The sequence below is a fragment of the Rhizophagus irregularis genome, chromosome 17 (assembly GCF_026210795.1).
Source record: "Rhizophagus irregularis chromosome 17, complete sequence".
Classification (NCBI taxonomy): Eukaryota; Fungi; Glomeromycota; class Glomeromycetes; order Glomerales; family Glomeraceae; genus Rhizophagus; species Rhizophagus irregularis.
The window spans coordinates 2459861-2477666 of NC_089445.1; the positions used below are offsets into that span (position 1 = coordinate 2459861).

At 30.3% G+C, this 17806-nt stretch overlaps 4 protein-coding genes across 5 annotated transcripts; 3 read left to right on the plus strand and 1 right to left on the minus strand.

Annotated features, from left to right (window-relative positions):
- Window positions 1-434: 434 nt before the first annotated feature.
- Window positions 435-6568, plus strand: OCT59_009272 (uncharacterized protein; the record flags this gene model as incomplete). The annotated part of the gene is made up of 24 exons (XM_066133430.1): window positions 435-437; window positions 728-827; window positions 1078-1219; window positions 1293-1453; window positions 1572-1972; window positions 2057-2272; window positions 2362-2470; window positions 2558-2673; window positions 2759-2857; window positions 2926-3023; window positions 3103-3177; window positions 3295-3515; window positions 3589-3671; window positions 3761-4010; window positions 4089-4177; window positions 4249-4328; window positions 4411-4519; window positions 4601-4710; window positions 4791-4950; window positions 5032-5289; window positions 5362-5562; window positions 5638-5754; window positions 5826-5958; window positions 6026-6568. 24 exons carry the CDS (start codon window positions 435-437, stop codon window positions 6145-6147), a joined length of 3453 nt encoding a protein of 1150 aa, XP_065999869.1. The 3' UTR covers window positions 6148-6568.
- On the minus strand, window positions 6516-8850 carry OCT59_009273 (uncharacterized protein). The gene is made up of 7 exons (XM_025321240.2): window positions 8721-8850; window positions 8537-8650; window positions 7605-8336; window positions 7457-7533; window positions 7352-7382; window positions 6971-7239; window positions 6516-6902 (listed from the first exon to the last, which is right to left on the minus strand). Exons 1-7 carry the CDS (start codon window positions 8800-8802, stop codon window positions 6687-6689), a joined length of 1521 nt encoding a protein of 506 aa, XP_025169431.1. The 5' UTR covers window positions 8803-8850; the 3' UTR covers window positions 6516-6686.
- Window positions 8851-8978: 128 nt separating this feature from the next.
- Window positions 8979-12661, plus strand: OCT59_009274 (uncharacterized protein; the record flags this gene model as incomplete). 2 transcript variants are annotated; one of them, XM_025321241.2, is made up of 16 exons in its annotated part: window positions 8979-9068; window positions 9129-9278; window positions 9341-9481; window positions 9570-9711; window positions 9804-9992; window positions 10066-10184; window positions 10260-10369; window positions 10445-10501; window positions 10578-10809; window positions 10881-11203; window positions 11277-11362; window positions 11434-11535; window positions 11616-11759; window positions 11819-11916; window positions 11993-12095; window positions 12167-12661. In XM_025321241.2, the coding sequence occupies 16 exons, from the start codon at window positions 8979-8981 to the stop codon at window positions 12355-12357; spliced, it is 2277 nt and encodes a 758-aa protein (XP_025169432.1). In that variant the 3' UTR covers window positions 12358-12661. The 2 variants fall into 2 exon arrangements, with proteins under 2 accessions (XP_025169432.1, XP_065999870.1); XM_066133431.1 differs by having other exon boundaries at window positions 11819-12095.
- A 1645-nt stretch (window positions 12662-14306) lies between these two features.
- OCT59_009275 (uncharacterized protein) lies at window positions 14307-17772 on the plus strand. The gene is made up of 15 exons (XM_025321242.2): window positions 14307-14513; window positions 14596-14684; window positions 14752-14848; window positions 14940-15143; window positions 15217-15342; window positions 15415-15504; window positions 15564-15878; window positions 15948-15988; window positions 16055-16142; window positions 16206-16313; window positions 16382-16507; window positions 16568-16674; window positions 16753-17008; window positions 17077-17469; window positions 17539-17772. The coding sequence occupies exons 1-15, from the start codon at window positions 14421-14423 to the stop codon at window positions 17683-17685; spliced, it is 2280 nt and encodes a 759-aa protein (XP_025169433.2). The 5' UTR covers window positions 14307-14420; the 3' UTR covers window positions 17686-17772.
- The last annotated feature ends 34 nt before the right edge of the window (window positions 17773-17806 follow it).

Below are 17806 nucleotides of genomic sequence, written 5' to 3' on the forward strand. Positions count from 1 at the left end.
TTTCAATATTATAAATAAGCTGCGCATTAGTAAAATTGTGATTACGTAGATAGTGCGTATTTAAATATACGTGGCATAACATACGTCAATTGTCGCAAATTAATGTATATATATTATTATATAAAAAAAAAACTTGAACCTTTTCTTAGTACTACAGTATAGTAACAAGAGCATAATACTTAGTAGTGTAATCAGCATACTTCAACAAATCTCACCATTCCATGGTGTAGTAAATCACGAAAAAAATTTTTTTTTTCTTTTTCGCATTTCAATCTTTAAGAATCCAATACTCTTTCTTATCTTTCTCTTTTCCAACCCACAAATCGATCAACATTGACCTCATAATCCCCGAGAATATTTTACAACCCCTCCTGCTCGTCTGCTTTCTCGTAGTTTTATCTTACCTCACGCGAACAATTCCCGCAGACTTCAGCATGGTATATGGTTTAAACTTTATTTTATGTACTAATTTTATAGCTTGCCTTGATAACAGAATATGCTGGGTTAATAATCTGTCAATTATTTTTTTGATTTAACATTTGAGAATTTTGGATAAAAATAGCAGATTTGCTTGGAGCACTTAATAAATCGCGTCATATTGGTTTTACAACACTATAGCTTTAATAAATAAGAAAGATCATATATAATGAAAACGTTTCATAAATTTTGATCTTTAAAATTTACTAACAAATAGGTTGCGATGCATTTTACTGATTTACTATCATAGGACGAGAACACTAATAATATGGATCTTTCTGAACAAACAACTAACGAGGAAAGGCCTATGTCAGACGTGGAGGATACAACACCATTGCCCGTCACAGATTGTATGTTAATTATTCAAATAGATATTTTATTGTATTTGATTTATTATTTAACTGACATATTTGTTGAAGTTTGGATTTAGTTTGAACCTCTTTATAGTAAATAAATAATTTTCTTAATCATATATTACGTGATATACCCTTATAAAAATCCAAATTCATCTTCAACATTCCTTTTTTGGATGTTGGATATATAGATTTAATCTGAAGTATTATTACTAGTGTTAACCAAAATTTTATTTATATATCACAGATGAAGCTATGGCAAATAAAATTATGCCCGAACTAGGTCAAGAGATCGAAGACTTTAAATATGACACATGGCATGTAACAAATTGGCGGCATTTGGAAAAGAGGATAACAGGGCCAGAATTCGAAGCTGGAAATTGGAAATGGTGTGTTGTAATAAATTTTCAACAAAAACGAAAATCATAAACTTATTTAATGATTTTCATTTTTTTTCTTTAGGCGAATTTTACTATTCCCCTCTGGCAATAATAATCAAGATACCGTTTCTATTTATCTTGATTTTGTTGATCCTAAGGGTGCTCCGGCAGGCTGGCATTCATGTGTTCAATTCGCTTTAGTCTTGTGGAATCCTGAAGATCCAACACAATATATTTATCATCGTATGTATGAGAATTAAATTTTAAAGCATCTATATAGTCATCACCCTACGTATATGTTACTATACTGTTTTTTTTTTCGTGCCATATTTCTTTTCGGTTTGGAATTTTTGAATTCTAGACGCGCATCATCGATTCACTGCCGAAGAATCGGACTGGGGTTTTACACGGTTTTACGATTTACGTAAATTGTTAACTCCTTGTGAAAACCGAACGCGTGCGTTAATTGAGAATGATTCGACCAATATTACGGCGTTTGTACGAGTATTGAAGGATCCTACAGGTGTCTTATGGCATAATTTCATCAAGTATATTACCTCATTTATTTCTATCATTCAAAGCTTGATCCGCAAATATTCTCTTTTGTTATGGCCTTCAATATTTCTGGCGTTGTGTTTAACCTCTTCATATAGTTATGATTCAAAGAAAGAGACGGGATATGTGGGATTGAAAAACCAAGGCGCTACGTGTTACATGAATTCGTTACTACAGTCACTTTATTGTACGACTTATTTCCGTAAGGTAAGTACAATTACTATTAAGAATATTGTAAATTAATGGTTTTATGTCTAAATTTAATATTCTCCGTTTATTTATAAATTATAGGCAGTTTACCAAATCCCCACAGAAGATGATGAACCAATCAAGAGCGTCTCCTTGGCGTTACAACGAGTTTTCTACCAATTGCAGACATCAAATACTCCGGTTGGGACAACGGAATTAACAAAATCTTTTGGATGGGATTCAATAGACTCTTTCATGCAGCACGATGTACAAGAATTTAACAGAGTGTTGCAAGATAATCTTGAAGGCAAAATGAAGGTAGTTCCTCTAAATTATATTAAAAATTTTTTTCGTGTTTATTAAGTTAGTGAAGTTCTATATTGTCATGTGAAATCTTTTTTTATTAGAGTACAAAAGCCGATGGTGCAATTACCAAGCTTTTTGTTGGTAAAATGAAGAGCTATATCAAATGTGTTAATGTGGATTATGAGTCTTCTCGTGTTGAAGATTATTATGGTAATAATAAAGTGTTTCTCCAATAATATTTTTTATATGTTTAATGGTTGTTCAAGATAATAAGTATTAGAATTTAATTATGATTAGATATTCAGCTGAATGTGAAAGGTTGCAAGACTTTAAGAGATTCTTTCAAGGATTATATTCAAGAAGAAACATTGGAAGGCGATAATAAGTATCAAGCAGAAGGTCATGGGTTGCAAGTAAGTTGAAAGTGAACGTTATTAGTTAATTTTTTATTCGGTTACTTGCATTAAAGATACTTCTAACTGATTTTATGTTACGCAGGATGCCAAAAAAGGTGTTATTTTTGAAAGCTTTCCTCCAGTTTTACACTTACAACTTAAAAGATTCGAATATGATATACAAAGGGACGCAATGGTTAAGGTGATAAATACATTTAAAAATGGTTTATGATAAAATGATCTCTTTCTTACCGAATTCTTATAATATAGATTAATGATCGTCACGAATTTCCGATGGAAATTGATTTAGAAGAGTTTCTATCAGAGGATGCAGATAGATCAAGTCCTCATAAATATCTATTACACGGGTTCGTTTATAATTTTTTACATTAATTATTGCATTATCAATTATTTCTAAACTTTTTCTAAAAATTATTTATTATACAGCGTACTTGTCCATAGTGGTGATTTGCATGGAGGTCATTACTTTGCTTTACTTAAACCTGAAAAAGACGGCAAATGGTTTGTTATACCATTTAAATAATAATTTTTTCTTTTTAGAAAAAAAGAAAAAAATTAATTCAAATCAGAGTGTGTGTGTTATATGTACTCATTTTAAAGTTGAAATATAAAATATAGGTTTAAATTTGATGATGACCGTGTCACGCCTGTTATAGATAAGGAAGTACTTGAGGATAATTATGGTGGCGAATCCCCAAATGCAAACGCTATAACAATTCGCTCAGCTGGAAGGAACCATAAACGGTTTACCAATGCCTATATGTTAGTTTATATTCGTGAATCAAATGTTGATGAGATATTGTCCCCTGTGGTTCACGAGGATATACCAGAACATTTACGTATGTATATGCTTATATATTTAAATTAATCAGGTTAAAAAGTGATCATAATCTATTTATTACTATTTAATAGAAAAACGGTTGGAGGAAGAAAGAGCCGAAGAAGAACGAAGGAGGAAAGAAATGGAGGAGAGACATCTTTATCTTATTGTCAAGGTAATAATAAATTCTATTTTACTTTTTTTATTTAATTATTTAATTTTTTTGGAAAACTGCTTTTTATTAATTTAAACTGAAACTTATAGATTGTGACTGCTGAAAAGTTCAAAGTTCATCAAGGATTTGACCTTGCAAACTTTGATGATCGACAATATCCACTTTCTGATGTATTTACATATAAGATTCTAAAAGCTGATACCTATGGTTCTTTTAAAGAACATGTTGCTCGAAGTTTCAATATTCCTACTGAACAAGTACGGTTCTGGGTTCTTGTAAATCGTCAAAATAAAACTGTTCGACCTGATGCTCCAATAGCAGATGCTCTTACCAATACCAGTAATATAATTTAATTTAATTTTCTTTATTATAATTTAATACAATTGTTTAATTTTTTTATTTAATATATATAAATAGGCATGGAAGAAATTCATGCAAAGATGACTTCTCGGCAGAATGAAATGAAGTTGTATATGGAGGTAGCAGACAAACCAATTAATGGCAAGGTGCATAATTGTTTTAGTCCTTCAGATATTCTACTTTTGAATTTAAGACTTATATTACAAACTACCTGTAGACATGGTTCCCTACAGTTCCGGAAGCAAATCACATAATGGTTTTCCTCAAATATTTTGATCCTGACAAACAGGCTTTAGAGTAAGATTTTTTTATGCTAAAATTTGGCATATATGCTATAAGCAATATAAATATTAATATATATATTAATATATTTTAATAGAGGTCTAGGTCATTTATATATACAAAAGTTCGGTAAGGTAGGCGACATTACTCGCGTCCTATGTGAGAAAAAGGAATTTCCACCAGATACTCCTTTGAAAATATACGAAGTATGCATGTTTATATTATATATTATATTTTTATATAGTGTTTTATAAATTTTCTTTTTTTTAAACATTTTTTCATTATAGGAAATCAAACCAAACATGATTGAAGAAATGAAACTCAAATCCACTTTTCAACAATCAGAGATACAAGATGGCGATATAATTTGTTTTCAAAAGGCTTTAACAGAAAAAGAGTATGTATTGACACTATATACACTTTTTTATATTCTACAATAATATTAAAAAAATAAAAAAAATATCTTATAATTTTTAGGATCCAAGAGCATACAACATCTGGTCGTTATTGGGATATCCCTCATTTCTATGAATCATTAACTTTACGTATTGTTGTTTTGTTCAAGCCAAAATTGAAAGATCGGGATCCAAAACCTGAATTTGAAATAGTTTTAAATAAAAAATGGACATATGATCAGGTATTTTCTGTTATAATTTTGATATGATTTATCGTTATTATTTTTCGTATTCCTGATTTCATTTAATATTTGTTAATGTAGGTTGCTGGAGCAGCCGGCACTCATTTGAACACGGATCCTCTTAAATTACGATTTACCACAGCACATTCGACATCTGGTACACCAAAAAATGTCATCAAACGAACCACAAATCAGACCCTTTCAGAGATGCTTCAAACTGCATATTTGTCACCGCCGGCTCATGTTTTATTCTACGAGATGCTGAAAATAAGTATTGTAGAATTAGAAACGAAAAAGTTCATTAAAGTTTATTGGCTTGGAAACACAGTTAAGGATGAGGTATATTATTTGGTGATATTTTATTTAACTTTATAAATTTCGTTCAAAAAATAACCATCTAAAAATTTCCAGGAAGTCATTGAACTTGGTTTTCCAAAGGATGCAGTTGTTAATGACATCATAGACGAAATCTCAAAACATGAAAAAGTGACATCATCATCACCAAATTCTAGAATCAGACTATTTGATGTTCATCATAATAAGATTCAAAAAGAATATACAGGAAGCGAACCAATAGAGAGGATACAAGAACATACGACATTATACGCAGAGGTATATTTTTTGATATGAATTGAGTATTCTTTCGTTAAATTATTTTACTCACAAATATACAAATATTAATTATAGGAAATACCTCAAGATGAAATTCATGCTGATCAAAATGATCGAACTATTCAAGTATATCATTTCACAAAGGATCCGATACGCGTACATGGAATTCCGTTCAAATTTGTTATTAAAAATGTAATTAATTTATTAATAATTAGCAGTATAAATTTTAAGAATCTAAGATTTTGATTTTTTTATTGACTTAGGGCGAGACACTTGCGGATACTAAAGTACGTCTTCGACATCGGCTTGGTATGAATGAGAAAGATTTTTCGAAAGTAAAAATTGCAATTGTACCTGGAGCCTCATACGCAAAACCGGAATATCTTGAGGACGATGGTAAGTTAATAAGAATATTTTATTCAATCGCTTATTTAATTTATTAATTATATATGATTTCTATTAGATATAATCTTATCGGAAAAGAAATTATCTAATGAAGAATGTCTGGGACTTGATCACGTAGATAAAACTGGCCGTGCAGGGAGGGTTGGAGGTGTAGAAAAGGCTATTTTCATTCGAGGCTAATATATATATTTGCTTGTAATATTTTCTTAAAAATTTGGGTTTTCATTTTTGCTATTATTTTTTCTGGAATATAAAAGGGCTTATTGTAGAGTTGTGGATATAAATATAAAAAGAGAAAGAAAAAAAAACTTTGAATTTTGATTTCTTTTATTAAACGTTAAGTTATATATACTTTAAACATTATTATGAATTTTTATTATTGGACTTGTAATTGGTACACGACTTAGTTATTTCATAAGTGATATTTAAAATTTACCATTATAATAAGAAACATGGGTCTTCAGAGTTTTTAATTTATTTTTCAACTTCAAAAAAGTTTTTTTTATTCTGATGATTATATTATTATTGAACCTAAAAGATTACTTATTGAAATAAATAATTGTAATCAATAAAAACTTTTATTATATAATAATTTTAACTTAAATCACGTTTATAAACATATTGCTTAGATAAAATGATCAATACATGAAATAAAAAATCATATTTCAATATTCTATTTATTAAAAAAAAAAGAAGAAACTTTTTAAGAAACAAAGTAGTTATTCGTCAGATTTTTTGTTTCTAATTCTTTGACGCCAATCCCCCTTAATTGGTTCTAAATTGGGATTATTTGCTGCTTCTCCAGATTCTATTTGTTCTTTAATCCAAGATTCAGGATCTGAAGAATTAATTCCATGTTGACTTTTTTTAATTTCATCCCAATCAGTATTAGAAAGAAAATCCTCGGCTGCCTTCCACCTTTCAACAAGCGTCGCCTATTAATAATAAAATTATCAAAAAAAATCACCTAATTTCCGAAATTATGTTATAAAATTTTAAGTACCATTTTCTTATTTTTGAATCCAGATGTCAGAGTTTCTTTTTCCTTTTTTCGTTTCTTCTCGCTTGTGGGTTGTACTCCCAGATGATTAACATTATATAATCCTAATGATTTATTAGCCCCATCTTCTTCAGAATACACCGATTTGATGTTAACATCTTTATCACCTGTAGAATCAGATCGTGGAGGTGGAGGTGGTAAAGGAGGCAATGGCGGTAGATTTTGTGTAGATGTTGATGTAGAGTAAACTGAGGTTTGGTAGTGTTCATGACCTGCAGATAAAGCAAAAGAAAAAAAGGAGATAAGCACTAAAAGAATCTGTAGCATATTCATGAAGACTAATCATATTACTTTGTTAAATGTTATAAAAAATTGTATACAAACTTTGATTCGGATAAGTCGATGAAACTTGATTCTAATCATATATAAGTTAAGTATGAGATAATGTATACACAACATGTATAACATGTATGAATATTAGAAGATTACCGTTTGTAAATTTATCCAATTGTAAGTCTGCGTTTCAGTTTTCCATTTACAAACCCATCCGGTAGGTGAAACTTGTTCTTTTGAACAATATATATATAATTTAAGTTTAATCAAAATCGGTTAAATTTAGCTAAATTTAATCATTTACCTTCAACTCCAAGTAATAATCTTTCTAATCTTTCAAGAATAACTTTTTCAAAATATTGAGTGTTCAAAGCCCCAACTTGCCAATCATGCATTCTAGTAGCAAATTCAATTTGATGCTTTTCAAGCTTCAAATGAGTTACCATAGGTGCAAGATTTGAAAGTCTTCCATAAGCATCACGTGAACGTCCATGTAATAGCGAATCCGATGGGGGAGCCCTAAGTGATATATTTTGAGTAAAATCATCCTTGACACTTATAGATTGAGAATCCATTTCACGATTGACATCTGTGGAACTAGTTTCTTTCGAATTATTCGTTTCTTTGGAAGTACTTAATGCCAAAGAAAAGTCCGAATCAAAATTTTCCCATCGCGTTTCTCCTGTTATTTTATTATAAAAATAGTGGCATTTATTTTCATCATGCCAGTATTTTTCCCAATCACTATCCAGATTGGAAATTTGCGTTGATATTAATTCTTTTCCATTCTTAATCAATTCATCACTTGGAACCAAAGAATCGTTATGAATTGAGATTACGGGCAGGGCGTTGATTTCAGACATGAAACTTTTCAACGCTTCTTCAATGCTATCTTCGGATTGATCGATAATTGTCGAAGAATTTTCCGGAACAGGATGGGAATGAATTGATGGTATTGTAGGTAAAGGAGGAGTTGGTTTCGGACTGTTCTTTTCTAGAACAGAAACGGGCTGAGAATGTTCTCCGTTTGGTTCCTCTTTTAAAAACGTTTATAAGTCATTTCTTGTTCAATAAAATTAACCCATCACTTCCCAGCACACCACTAACTCACGAAGAACTTGTTTATCACCAACCGGTTTATTATCTTATTTTCTTTGTTGTTTTTTTTTTTTTTTACAATTTATCATAACAAAAAAGTTGATATAATTTAATACTCTCAAGAATAGCTAAGCCTACCAAGCTGTGAATTTGAAACTTGCTCCTCAATATCTTCATCACTCTCACTATAATCTCCAAGTAGTCCTTGTAATACGTTTTTTGTTTCTTCTTGTTTTCTTGCTTCATCAGCAGCTATTTTTAAAAAGCGTTTATTAGAAGGAAATGAACTTAACCGTATTATCACTTATAAACTGATCGATACCTTTATTCTTTGCTCGAATGGAAGAAATTGGGTGATCTAGTTGCAGTAATTGCCGTCTTCTTGTAACGTCTCTCCGTTCCATGGTGCATTTATCATGATTTTTTGTGTTTAAGAATTAAAAGTTAAGCTGTCAAAATTGTCCCGATTTTAGAATTCACTGTGACACCATTGCATAATATAACGCACGTGATACTAAAGTTATTTTTATTGATGTCAACCAGCTATCTTCTTTCTTTCCCAACAATCGAAGTTCTTATAATGGCCTGCCCACATATTTCGAGTGCGAGTCTAGTAGCAAATTCTACTCAAGTTCACAAAGAAGAGTGTACGCTTTGTTTTGATTCGCAGGTATAACAAATTGGTAATTAATTACTCAGAGGAATTTGTTTAATTTTAGTTCATTTATAGGATTTGGCGCCAGGCATCGATGTTTGTTTAACTTGTTTTAATGCGGGCTGTGATAGTCCTGACCGTAAACATGCTCAAGTCCATTATCAAAAGACAAATCATCCTCTAGTTTTAAACATTTATCGTTTTTTAAAAGATAAGCCAAAAAGAGTAAGTTTGTTTGGTACCTTTTCTGTAATTCGTGATATTACTGATATTGTTTTAATTTACAGGCGGATGCAACTGAAGAACCACCTCAAAAAATTAGTAAGCTCGCGATTGTACCGGAATCTGACAAAGACAAATATGAATTTGTTACGAAAGTAAAATGTTATGCATGTGGTGGCGCAGAAATCGATAAAAGCCTTGGAAATGTAACCTTTTTATTTAAAATTTGTATCTTTTTGAAATGTTTAAGCCATTGACTCAAAAATTGAATAATTGAATAATTTCAAAATGTAGTTACCTATCGTGATTGATTCGGTCATGACCTCATTATCTGCTTCAAGACAGTCTGAAATAAAAGCGTGGGAGGAAGAAATTACCGCATGTGAACATACACAAAATTTAGTGCAGAATCCTCCAAAAAAATTAGAATCACAAGGTGAATTCAATGTTGTTATTGTTTATTTTTCATTTTGGTAGGTATTATTATTACTATAATATTAATCATGCGATTATGTTTTATAATAATAGCCTTAGCACATTGTAATGATTGTGATTTAAAGGAGAATCTCTGGCTTTGTTTGGTTTGTGGTAACCTTGGCTGTGGACGACAACAATATGGCGGAGTAGGTGGAAATGGGCATGGGTTAGCCCATTTTGATCAAACTAAACATCCAATATCTTGTAAACTCGGAACAATTACTCCAGAAGGAACAGCAGGTATAATTTGTCCGAAAAAACTTTGTTCATAATTTGTGATTAAATATAGTTTCTTACTTTACATTTCCCACAGATATTTATTGCTATTTGTGTAATGACTCAAAATTGGATCCTCTTTTGGGGAAACATCTGGCTAATTTTGGAATAAACGTTGAATCACAACAGAAAACTGAAAAGAACTTAACAGAGTTGGTGCGAATTATTTTTGTTATTTTTTGCTTTGTTATTTATGGACACACTTTAATTTATTATTTAATTTTTTTCTAGCAACTTGAACAAAATCTACAATTTGACTTTAGCATGGTTACTGAGGATGGCAAAGAACTAGAGAAATTATTTGGTCCTGGCTATACTGGTCTTAAAAATTTGGGAAATAGGTATGAGCTTATAACAAATTATATTTCTGAATAAATGATGGTATTCATAAACTAACAAAGCATTAATGGGGATAGTTGTTATATGGCTTCTGTTCTTCAAGTCATTTTCTCTTTGGATGCATTTCAACAAAGGTATGCAGAATTAGCTAATTTGAAATTTTTTTTTTTTTCAATTTATCATTTAAAACTAAAAAGCAATTAAAAAAAGATATTATCCAACTGCGATGGAGCATCAGTCACAATGTTTGCTAGAACCAGCAAATTGTCTTCAATGCCAATTATCCAAGTTGGCAGATGGTTTGTTGAGTGGTCGATATTCTCAGGCTGTCCAGACAAATGAAACAGAAAGTGAAGCCCCTGGACAAGATGGTATCACACCTGCTATGTTTAAAACGTTAATTGGAAAAGGTCATGAAGAATTTGCCACTATGCGACAGCAGGTTGGAAGAGATTATATATTATTAAATTTTAATGTGATAGTTAAAACTTTATTATCTTATTTATGCATCAGGATGCTTTTGAATTCTTTCAACATCTCATGACAACGATTGAGAGAAAAGAGCTTAATAATTCAGAAAGTGACCCAACTAAGATTTTTAAGTTTACAATACAGCAACGTTTACAGTGTTTAGATTGTAAACGGGTGCGTTATAGTAACAATAATGAATCAAATATATCAATTCCTGTGCCAGCGCGTAAAATTAAATCTGCGGAAGAAGGTTCTGAAGAAAGTTATGAGCCCGTAACTTTTGAAACATGTTTAGAATCTTTTACAGCAGATTCTATGGTTGAATATTTATGTCCATTTTGCAATAAGAAAACTCATGCTGCCAAGTAAAGTATCATGATTTCCTGAACCTTTATTTTTCATCATTATTATTAACTTATTTGGATTTGTTTATTTCAGAAATATGAGATTTGTAACATTTCCCGAGATTTTAATGGTTCAGGCACTAAGATTTGAAAGTGAAAACTATGTTACTTGCAAAATTAGTAAGATATACTATGATTCACAGTATTAGCTATGTCTAAGCAATAAACAATTTTATTTAATAATATTTTAGGTGTCCCTATTCTTTTTGACAAAGAAATTCTAAATTTGGATAAATATATTGCTCATGGAAAACAAGAAAATGAGGAATCTTTACCCGAGGAAACCCCTGCTGGTTTGTGTATGATGTTTTTATGTTCGAGTTACTACGGGAGAAGTATCTGTTTTTAATTTTTTAATTTGAAATTATCTCAGAACCTACCTTTGATAAAGTGGCTCTTGATCAATTAATCATGATGGGATTTCCTGAAACCAGGTGTAAGAAGGCTTTGATCGCTACTGGAAATAATGGAGCTGAAAGAGCTATGAATTGGTTATTTGAACATATGGATGATCCAGGTAATAATCCACTTATTTCTAATGAAAGAAATTTTTACTGATAATTTTTTATCTTGAAGATAATATTGATATGTCGGGACCTTCTGAAGCTGATATCGCTAAGTTAACAGACATGGGATTCTCTCAAAGTCGGGCCAAAAAAGCTTTAGGAGAAACAGTCTGCATCCTTTTATTTCTGTTAGTTTAAATTGACATTTTATTTCTTATGTATTTACATTTATTTTTTCTTGTAGAATAATGATGTTCAAAGGGCTATTGAATGGCTATTTAGTCATGAAGATTCAAACGAAGGTTTATCCCTACAATCCAGTCACAATGGTAATGGTGCTTTCGGAGGCAAGTATTAATTTTTTTTAAAAAAAATCTTTAATTAGATTCAGTAATTTATTTTTAATCTTCTTTTTCAGACTCAAAATTACCTGCAAATTATCAATTACATAGTGTTATTTCTCATAAAGGTACATCACCACATTGTGGTCATTATGTAGCCCACGTCTACAAAGACCAACAATGGGTTTTGTACAATGATAACAAAGTAGTTAAAGCAACTCGGCCCCCTTTAGAAGAAGCTTATATTTATATTTTGCGTAGGATTTAATTATTCTAATTTCCAGTAATGATTAGTAAATAGTAATTATTTTCAATATACTGAAATAAACATTGTTGTTGAGACATTAAAATACGTATACTAAACTGTTTATGAGTTTAGTTTAAATACCGCATTCTTTAGTCGCATAGACGTTGACAATAGTGGTTGAATACAATTTTAATTTGTGTTTAAATTGAGCATGCAATAATCATTATATTTATCGAAAATGGAACCTATTATGTTATTTTAATGTAAAATGTTTTTTTACGAAACAAGAAAATAACAATAAAGGAATGAATTTATTTAAGTTCAATATTACTCGAAATTGAGATAATATTCGCACTCATTTTAAATCTTTTGAAATTTGGCTCATAAACATAATAAATATATACAATTCAGTAAATATATATAACAAAATTTATAAATCACGCCAGTGGCCACAGTTATATTTATTGTGTATTTTTTTTAGTAGTTTAATTTAAATGATTCCATTAACAAACCTACCTGTAGCATATACTTCACACACACATTTCTAATTTTTCAACATTTTTTTTATTTTGCAATCCTGTTACGATGTACTGTACACAATGAAATTCGATATACCGGAACCTCGATATAACGGATCATATGTAAAATCGAAATTGGAGATTATCATAATGTATAATTAATTTACTTTCGATATAACGGAATTCTTGATATAACGGATTTTTGGCAAATTTTACTAATGGAACGGATGGTTCCATTATATCGAATTTCACTGTGTATGGTACAGCTATAATTTTACAGATAGTTTTACTTTATACATTTATGTGTTGTACTGCGTCTTAATTAAAATAAAAAAAAAAATAAAAAATAAAATGGCGGTAAAATTTTCCATTCATGAATTCTGAACAGCGTGTATAGGTATAGTGATTCCTAACTCTAACCCAAATCTAATACTAACTCTAATGTTACCTCCTAACCTTAACTTTAACTAACACTAACCCTAATCCTAACCCTAACGCAATATTTTTTTATTGATGACAGTAATAATTTTAGCTCTGGTACCAACTGACTTTTTTTTAAAAAAAAGATTAAACTGTACTTCAGTGCATACTGTAACAAAGTAGTGGAAACCACCAGGAACCCGGATAATTATAATAGAACCTCACATCCGATGTACTAATTAGAAATATACATAATTTTAGTTATTTAAATATACATTTTTATCATACGACTTTTTATATCCTTTTTTTATCAATACTATTTCAGGAGGCCCTATTGTGTAAGCAATTTAAGTGACGTCTATATGCTGTTCGAGCAACTTGTTGCAGAAATTAGCAGTAACGAGCAATGAAGGAATTCATTATGTCTGAAGGTACAAATAATACTATCTATCAATATGACTTATTACAAAAGTCAATACTGAAATGGGTTGTGCGTTTGAACAACTATGGTGACGCTTATTAGAAAATAGGTCAAAATTTTATATTTATTCAGCATTATTAACTGACTTTGTGGCAGTAATCAATTGTAATTTATCTATAACTGAATTGAAAAAATTATAGATGGTGGATATAATCATATATTTTTCCTGAAAAAAATTTCCTAATTCAGTAAAATTCCTAAAAATTAGGAATTTTTAGGAAAATACATGATTATATATGGTGGATATTGTAAATGAAGAATTTTTTCAGCAGTATTATTAATTTTTGCTAATGAGATATCAGATGTGTTAATATGACATAAGTATTAGTATATAATAATGTTAAATAAGTCAAAAACATGTCATACGTGTATATTATTAGTTAATTTTGATAAATTTACTACATTTAGTAAAAAAGCTAGAAAATTTACATGTTAATTTGATGACGGAATCTTATCATGTGATTTTAATTCAAGGTTTATAGGGTTAGGGTGTGCTGAGTTACTGTATACATTTGATAATCAGGTGGCGGATGCATTTTCTTAGATACATGGTGAATACCAAATTCTTACAGAATATTTTGTGGAGAAATATAAATTCTTTTCAAAATTCTGGTTATCGAAATTTTATTTACTTAAATTTTAATAGAGAATACCTATTTTCAACTATGTCTAGTAAAGGTCAGCCAGAATGGCACGTTCCAGAGAATAAGTTGCCATTACCTACTCTTAAACTTTATAATTCACTTACAAGAAGCAAGGTGATATAGATTTTAAAGCTTTTAAATTTAGTTGAATATTCGTTTGTTTATATATGAAGAATTTCATTTTTATTGAACTAAGGTTGATTTTGTTCCGAAAAATGGAAAACAAATAACTTGGTACAATTGTGGACCAACAGTTTATGATTCTTCACATATCGGTCATGCAAGGTATAAACATAAGAATTACTTTACTTTTTTTCCTTTTTGGTTAATTAATTAAATTTCTTTTTTTTAGACTATATGTAACAATAGATATTCTTCGACGTATACTTACGGATTATTTTAATTATGATATTTTATTTGTAATGAACATTACTGATATCGATGATAAGGTATTATTAAGACATTAATTTCAAAAGTAATTTCTACCCGAATATTGTTTTTTATAATCATGACTGATTATTTTAAATATTACTTTAATAGATCATACTTCGCGCTCGTCAAAATTACCTTTTCAATAACTTCAAATCAGTAACAAATTCTCTTAGTCAAGAATTAATAGATCAAGTTAAAGCCGCATTAAACGATTTTGCTCAAACCAAGCTTGGTGTCGCAAATAATGGACCAGCGCTTAATTTAGCTCCTTCCAAAGAGGATCCAAAATATCTTTTATATGCAAATACTTTAGTAGGTTAAACATTTGTCAACTGAAAAATAATAATATTTTTTTGAAATAATGAATTATTATTTTTCTTGTTAGAGAGAAACAGTACAAACTGTTGCGTCTGCTGAATGCTCATTAGAGGACAATGATTTAAGCCAAGAGGCAGCACATCAACTGTTGGTCGGGTCTAAAGATGTTGTTCAATCATGGTTAGATAAGGAGGTATGTTAATGGTATTTTTATTATAACATTTCATTATTGCGTTATGATAATTTGTTTTAATGTACTCAATAGAAAGGACATACAGTGACAGATCAGAAAGTTTTTCGCGACTTGGCCGCTTATTGGGAGAAGGATTTCATGAAAGATATGGAATTATTAAATGTAAGAATAGATCGGTACAATTTTTTAGTCATTCTATTCTCATAAAATTACATTGTTAGGTCCGACCATGTGATATTTTGACTCGAGTTAGCGAATATGTTCCTGAAATAGTAGAATATGTAAAAAGAATAATTGAAAATGGTTATGGTTATGTAGTGGATGGATCTGTCTATTTTGATACAAAAGCATTTGACGCTAAGGACGCGCATAATTATGCCAAATTGCAACCGTGGTCTGCTGGGAATGAAGGTTTAATTGAAGAAGGTGAAGGCAGTTTAGGAAGCAAATTGTTAGGAAAGAAGAACAAGAGTGATTTTGCTTTGTGGAAAAAAAGTAAACCTGGGGAACCATCATGGGAGTCTCCGTGGGGTCTGGTAAGTATATAAATTATTTGCAAAAATATTTTTCTTTAACAAAATTTTTGTAACGCTTTTATAAATTAGGGACGACCTGGTTGGCATATAGAGTGTTCTGCGATGGCTAGGTATAAATATAAATATCTTTCATTAATTCCTGATAATTTAAATTCAAGTTACTTTCGGTAATTTAGTGAAATTCTTGGAGAAAATATGGATATCCACTCTGGAGGAATTGATTTGGCCTTCCCGCATCATGATAACGAGTTAGCCCAATCTGAGGTAAGATATAATATTATTTATTATTGTTGAATTCTCATCATAATTTTAATATCATTAATATAGGCCTATCATGGATGTGCACAATGGGTTAATTATTTTATTCATGTTGGACATTTACATGTTGAAGGTCAAAAAATGAGCAAGTCGTTAAAGAATTTCATTACAATTCGGGTAAGAATTTTAAATTCGTATGATTTAGTATATATGAAATGTATTAATAATGACTCAATGAAACATAGCAAGCATTAGAGAAGTATACGCCTAGGCAATTAAGATTGTGCTTCCTTCTTCACCAATGGGATTCTAAACTTGATTTTAAAGAGAGTAGTATGGTTGAAGTCAAGAACGTTGAATCTATTTTAAATGTATTTATAATTTTTTTTTTTAATTATTTTGATCCATTATCTCACTGAGTTTTCTATTAGAATTTCTTTATCAACACAAAAGCTCTTTTGAATGAACATAAACATAACGCTTATGAATCAGATGGAACACATCGGTATCGAAATCCCGAAAAAGAAATAATAAGTCTGTATGTGAGCTAGGTTTATGTTACTATTTTTTTTTTTTTAAAAAAAAAAATTATAGCGATCTCCCCTCTTTCATATAGCCTTCGTGAAAAACAAGTAGCAATCCACACGGCCCTTTGTGATTCAATAAATACACCAGCTGCTATGTCTGAGTTAATGGAGTTAATTACCAACGCCAATATTTATTTATCTAATGGAAGAAACAATATCAATGTCTATGTACTTGAAAATGTTGCAAAATATGTTACAAAAATGTTAAGAATTTTCGGTGTTGTAGGAAATTCCGCATTGGAAGAAATCGGCTTTGGAGTATCAGAACAGCAAAATGTTGGAAATGTAAGTTTATTTTAAGTGATTTTTTATGAGTTGTTTTTTTGACATTTTACTTATATAAATTTTTATAGACGGAAGATATTGTCCTTCCATATTTAAGGATTTTATCGGGTTTTCGTGATAATGTTCGTGATCTTGCTAGACAAGAAAGGGATCACAGTGAATTTTTGGTATTAAGTGATAAATTAAGAGATGTAGATTTGGTAGAATTAGGTGTATCATTGGACGACCAGGAAGATGGCAAAGCTTTGGTAAAGCTAGTAGATAAGAATGAACTAATTAAAGCGAGAGAAGCAAAACTTAGAGCTCAAGCAGAGAAGGCTGCTAGAAAAGAAGAAACTGCAAAAGCCAAAGAAGAAGAGAGACAAAAACGATTGGAAAAGGGTAAAATAGCTGCTGAGGACATGTTCAAGGATGTAAAAGACGAAGAGCAGAAAAATGCCTATTCCGCATTTGATGAACAGGTAATGTTGGCAAGATGATAAACATAAAAGTTCTCATTTGCAAACTAACTATATTTTATTTTATTAAAGGGAATTCCAACACTCGATGGACAAGGACAAGAACTTCCTAAGAGTAGAATTAAGAAATTAAAGAAGGAATGGGAAGCACAAAAGAAATTACATGCAGAATATTTAGTTTGGGTGGCTGACAATAAAGAACCTACCAATACTGAATAATAAAATTTTACTTTTATTTAACAAAATCATAAGCCAATAAAATAATACATCAAATAAATAATGAAATTTGTGATTAAATTTGCTTATACGGAATCACGTGATATTGGTTAATCATACACAG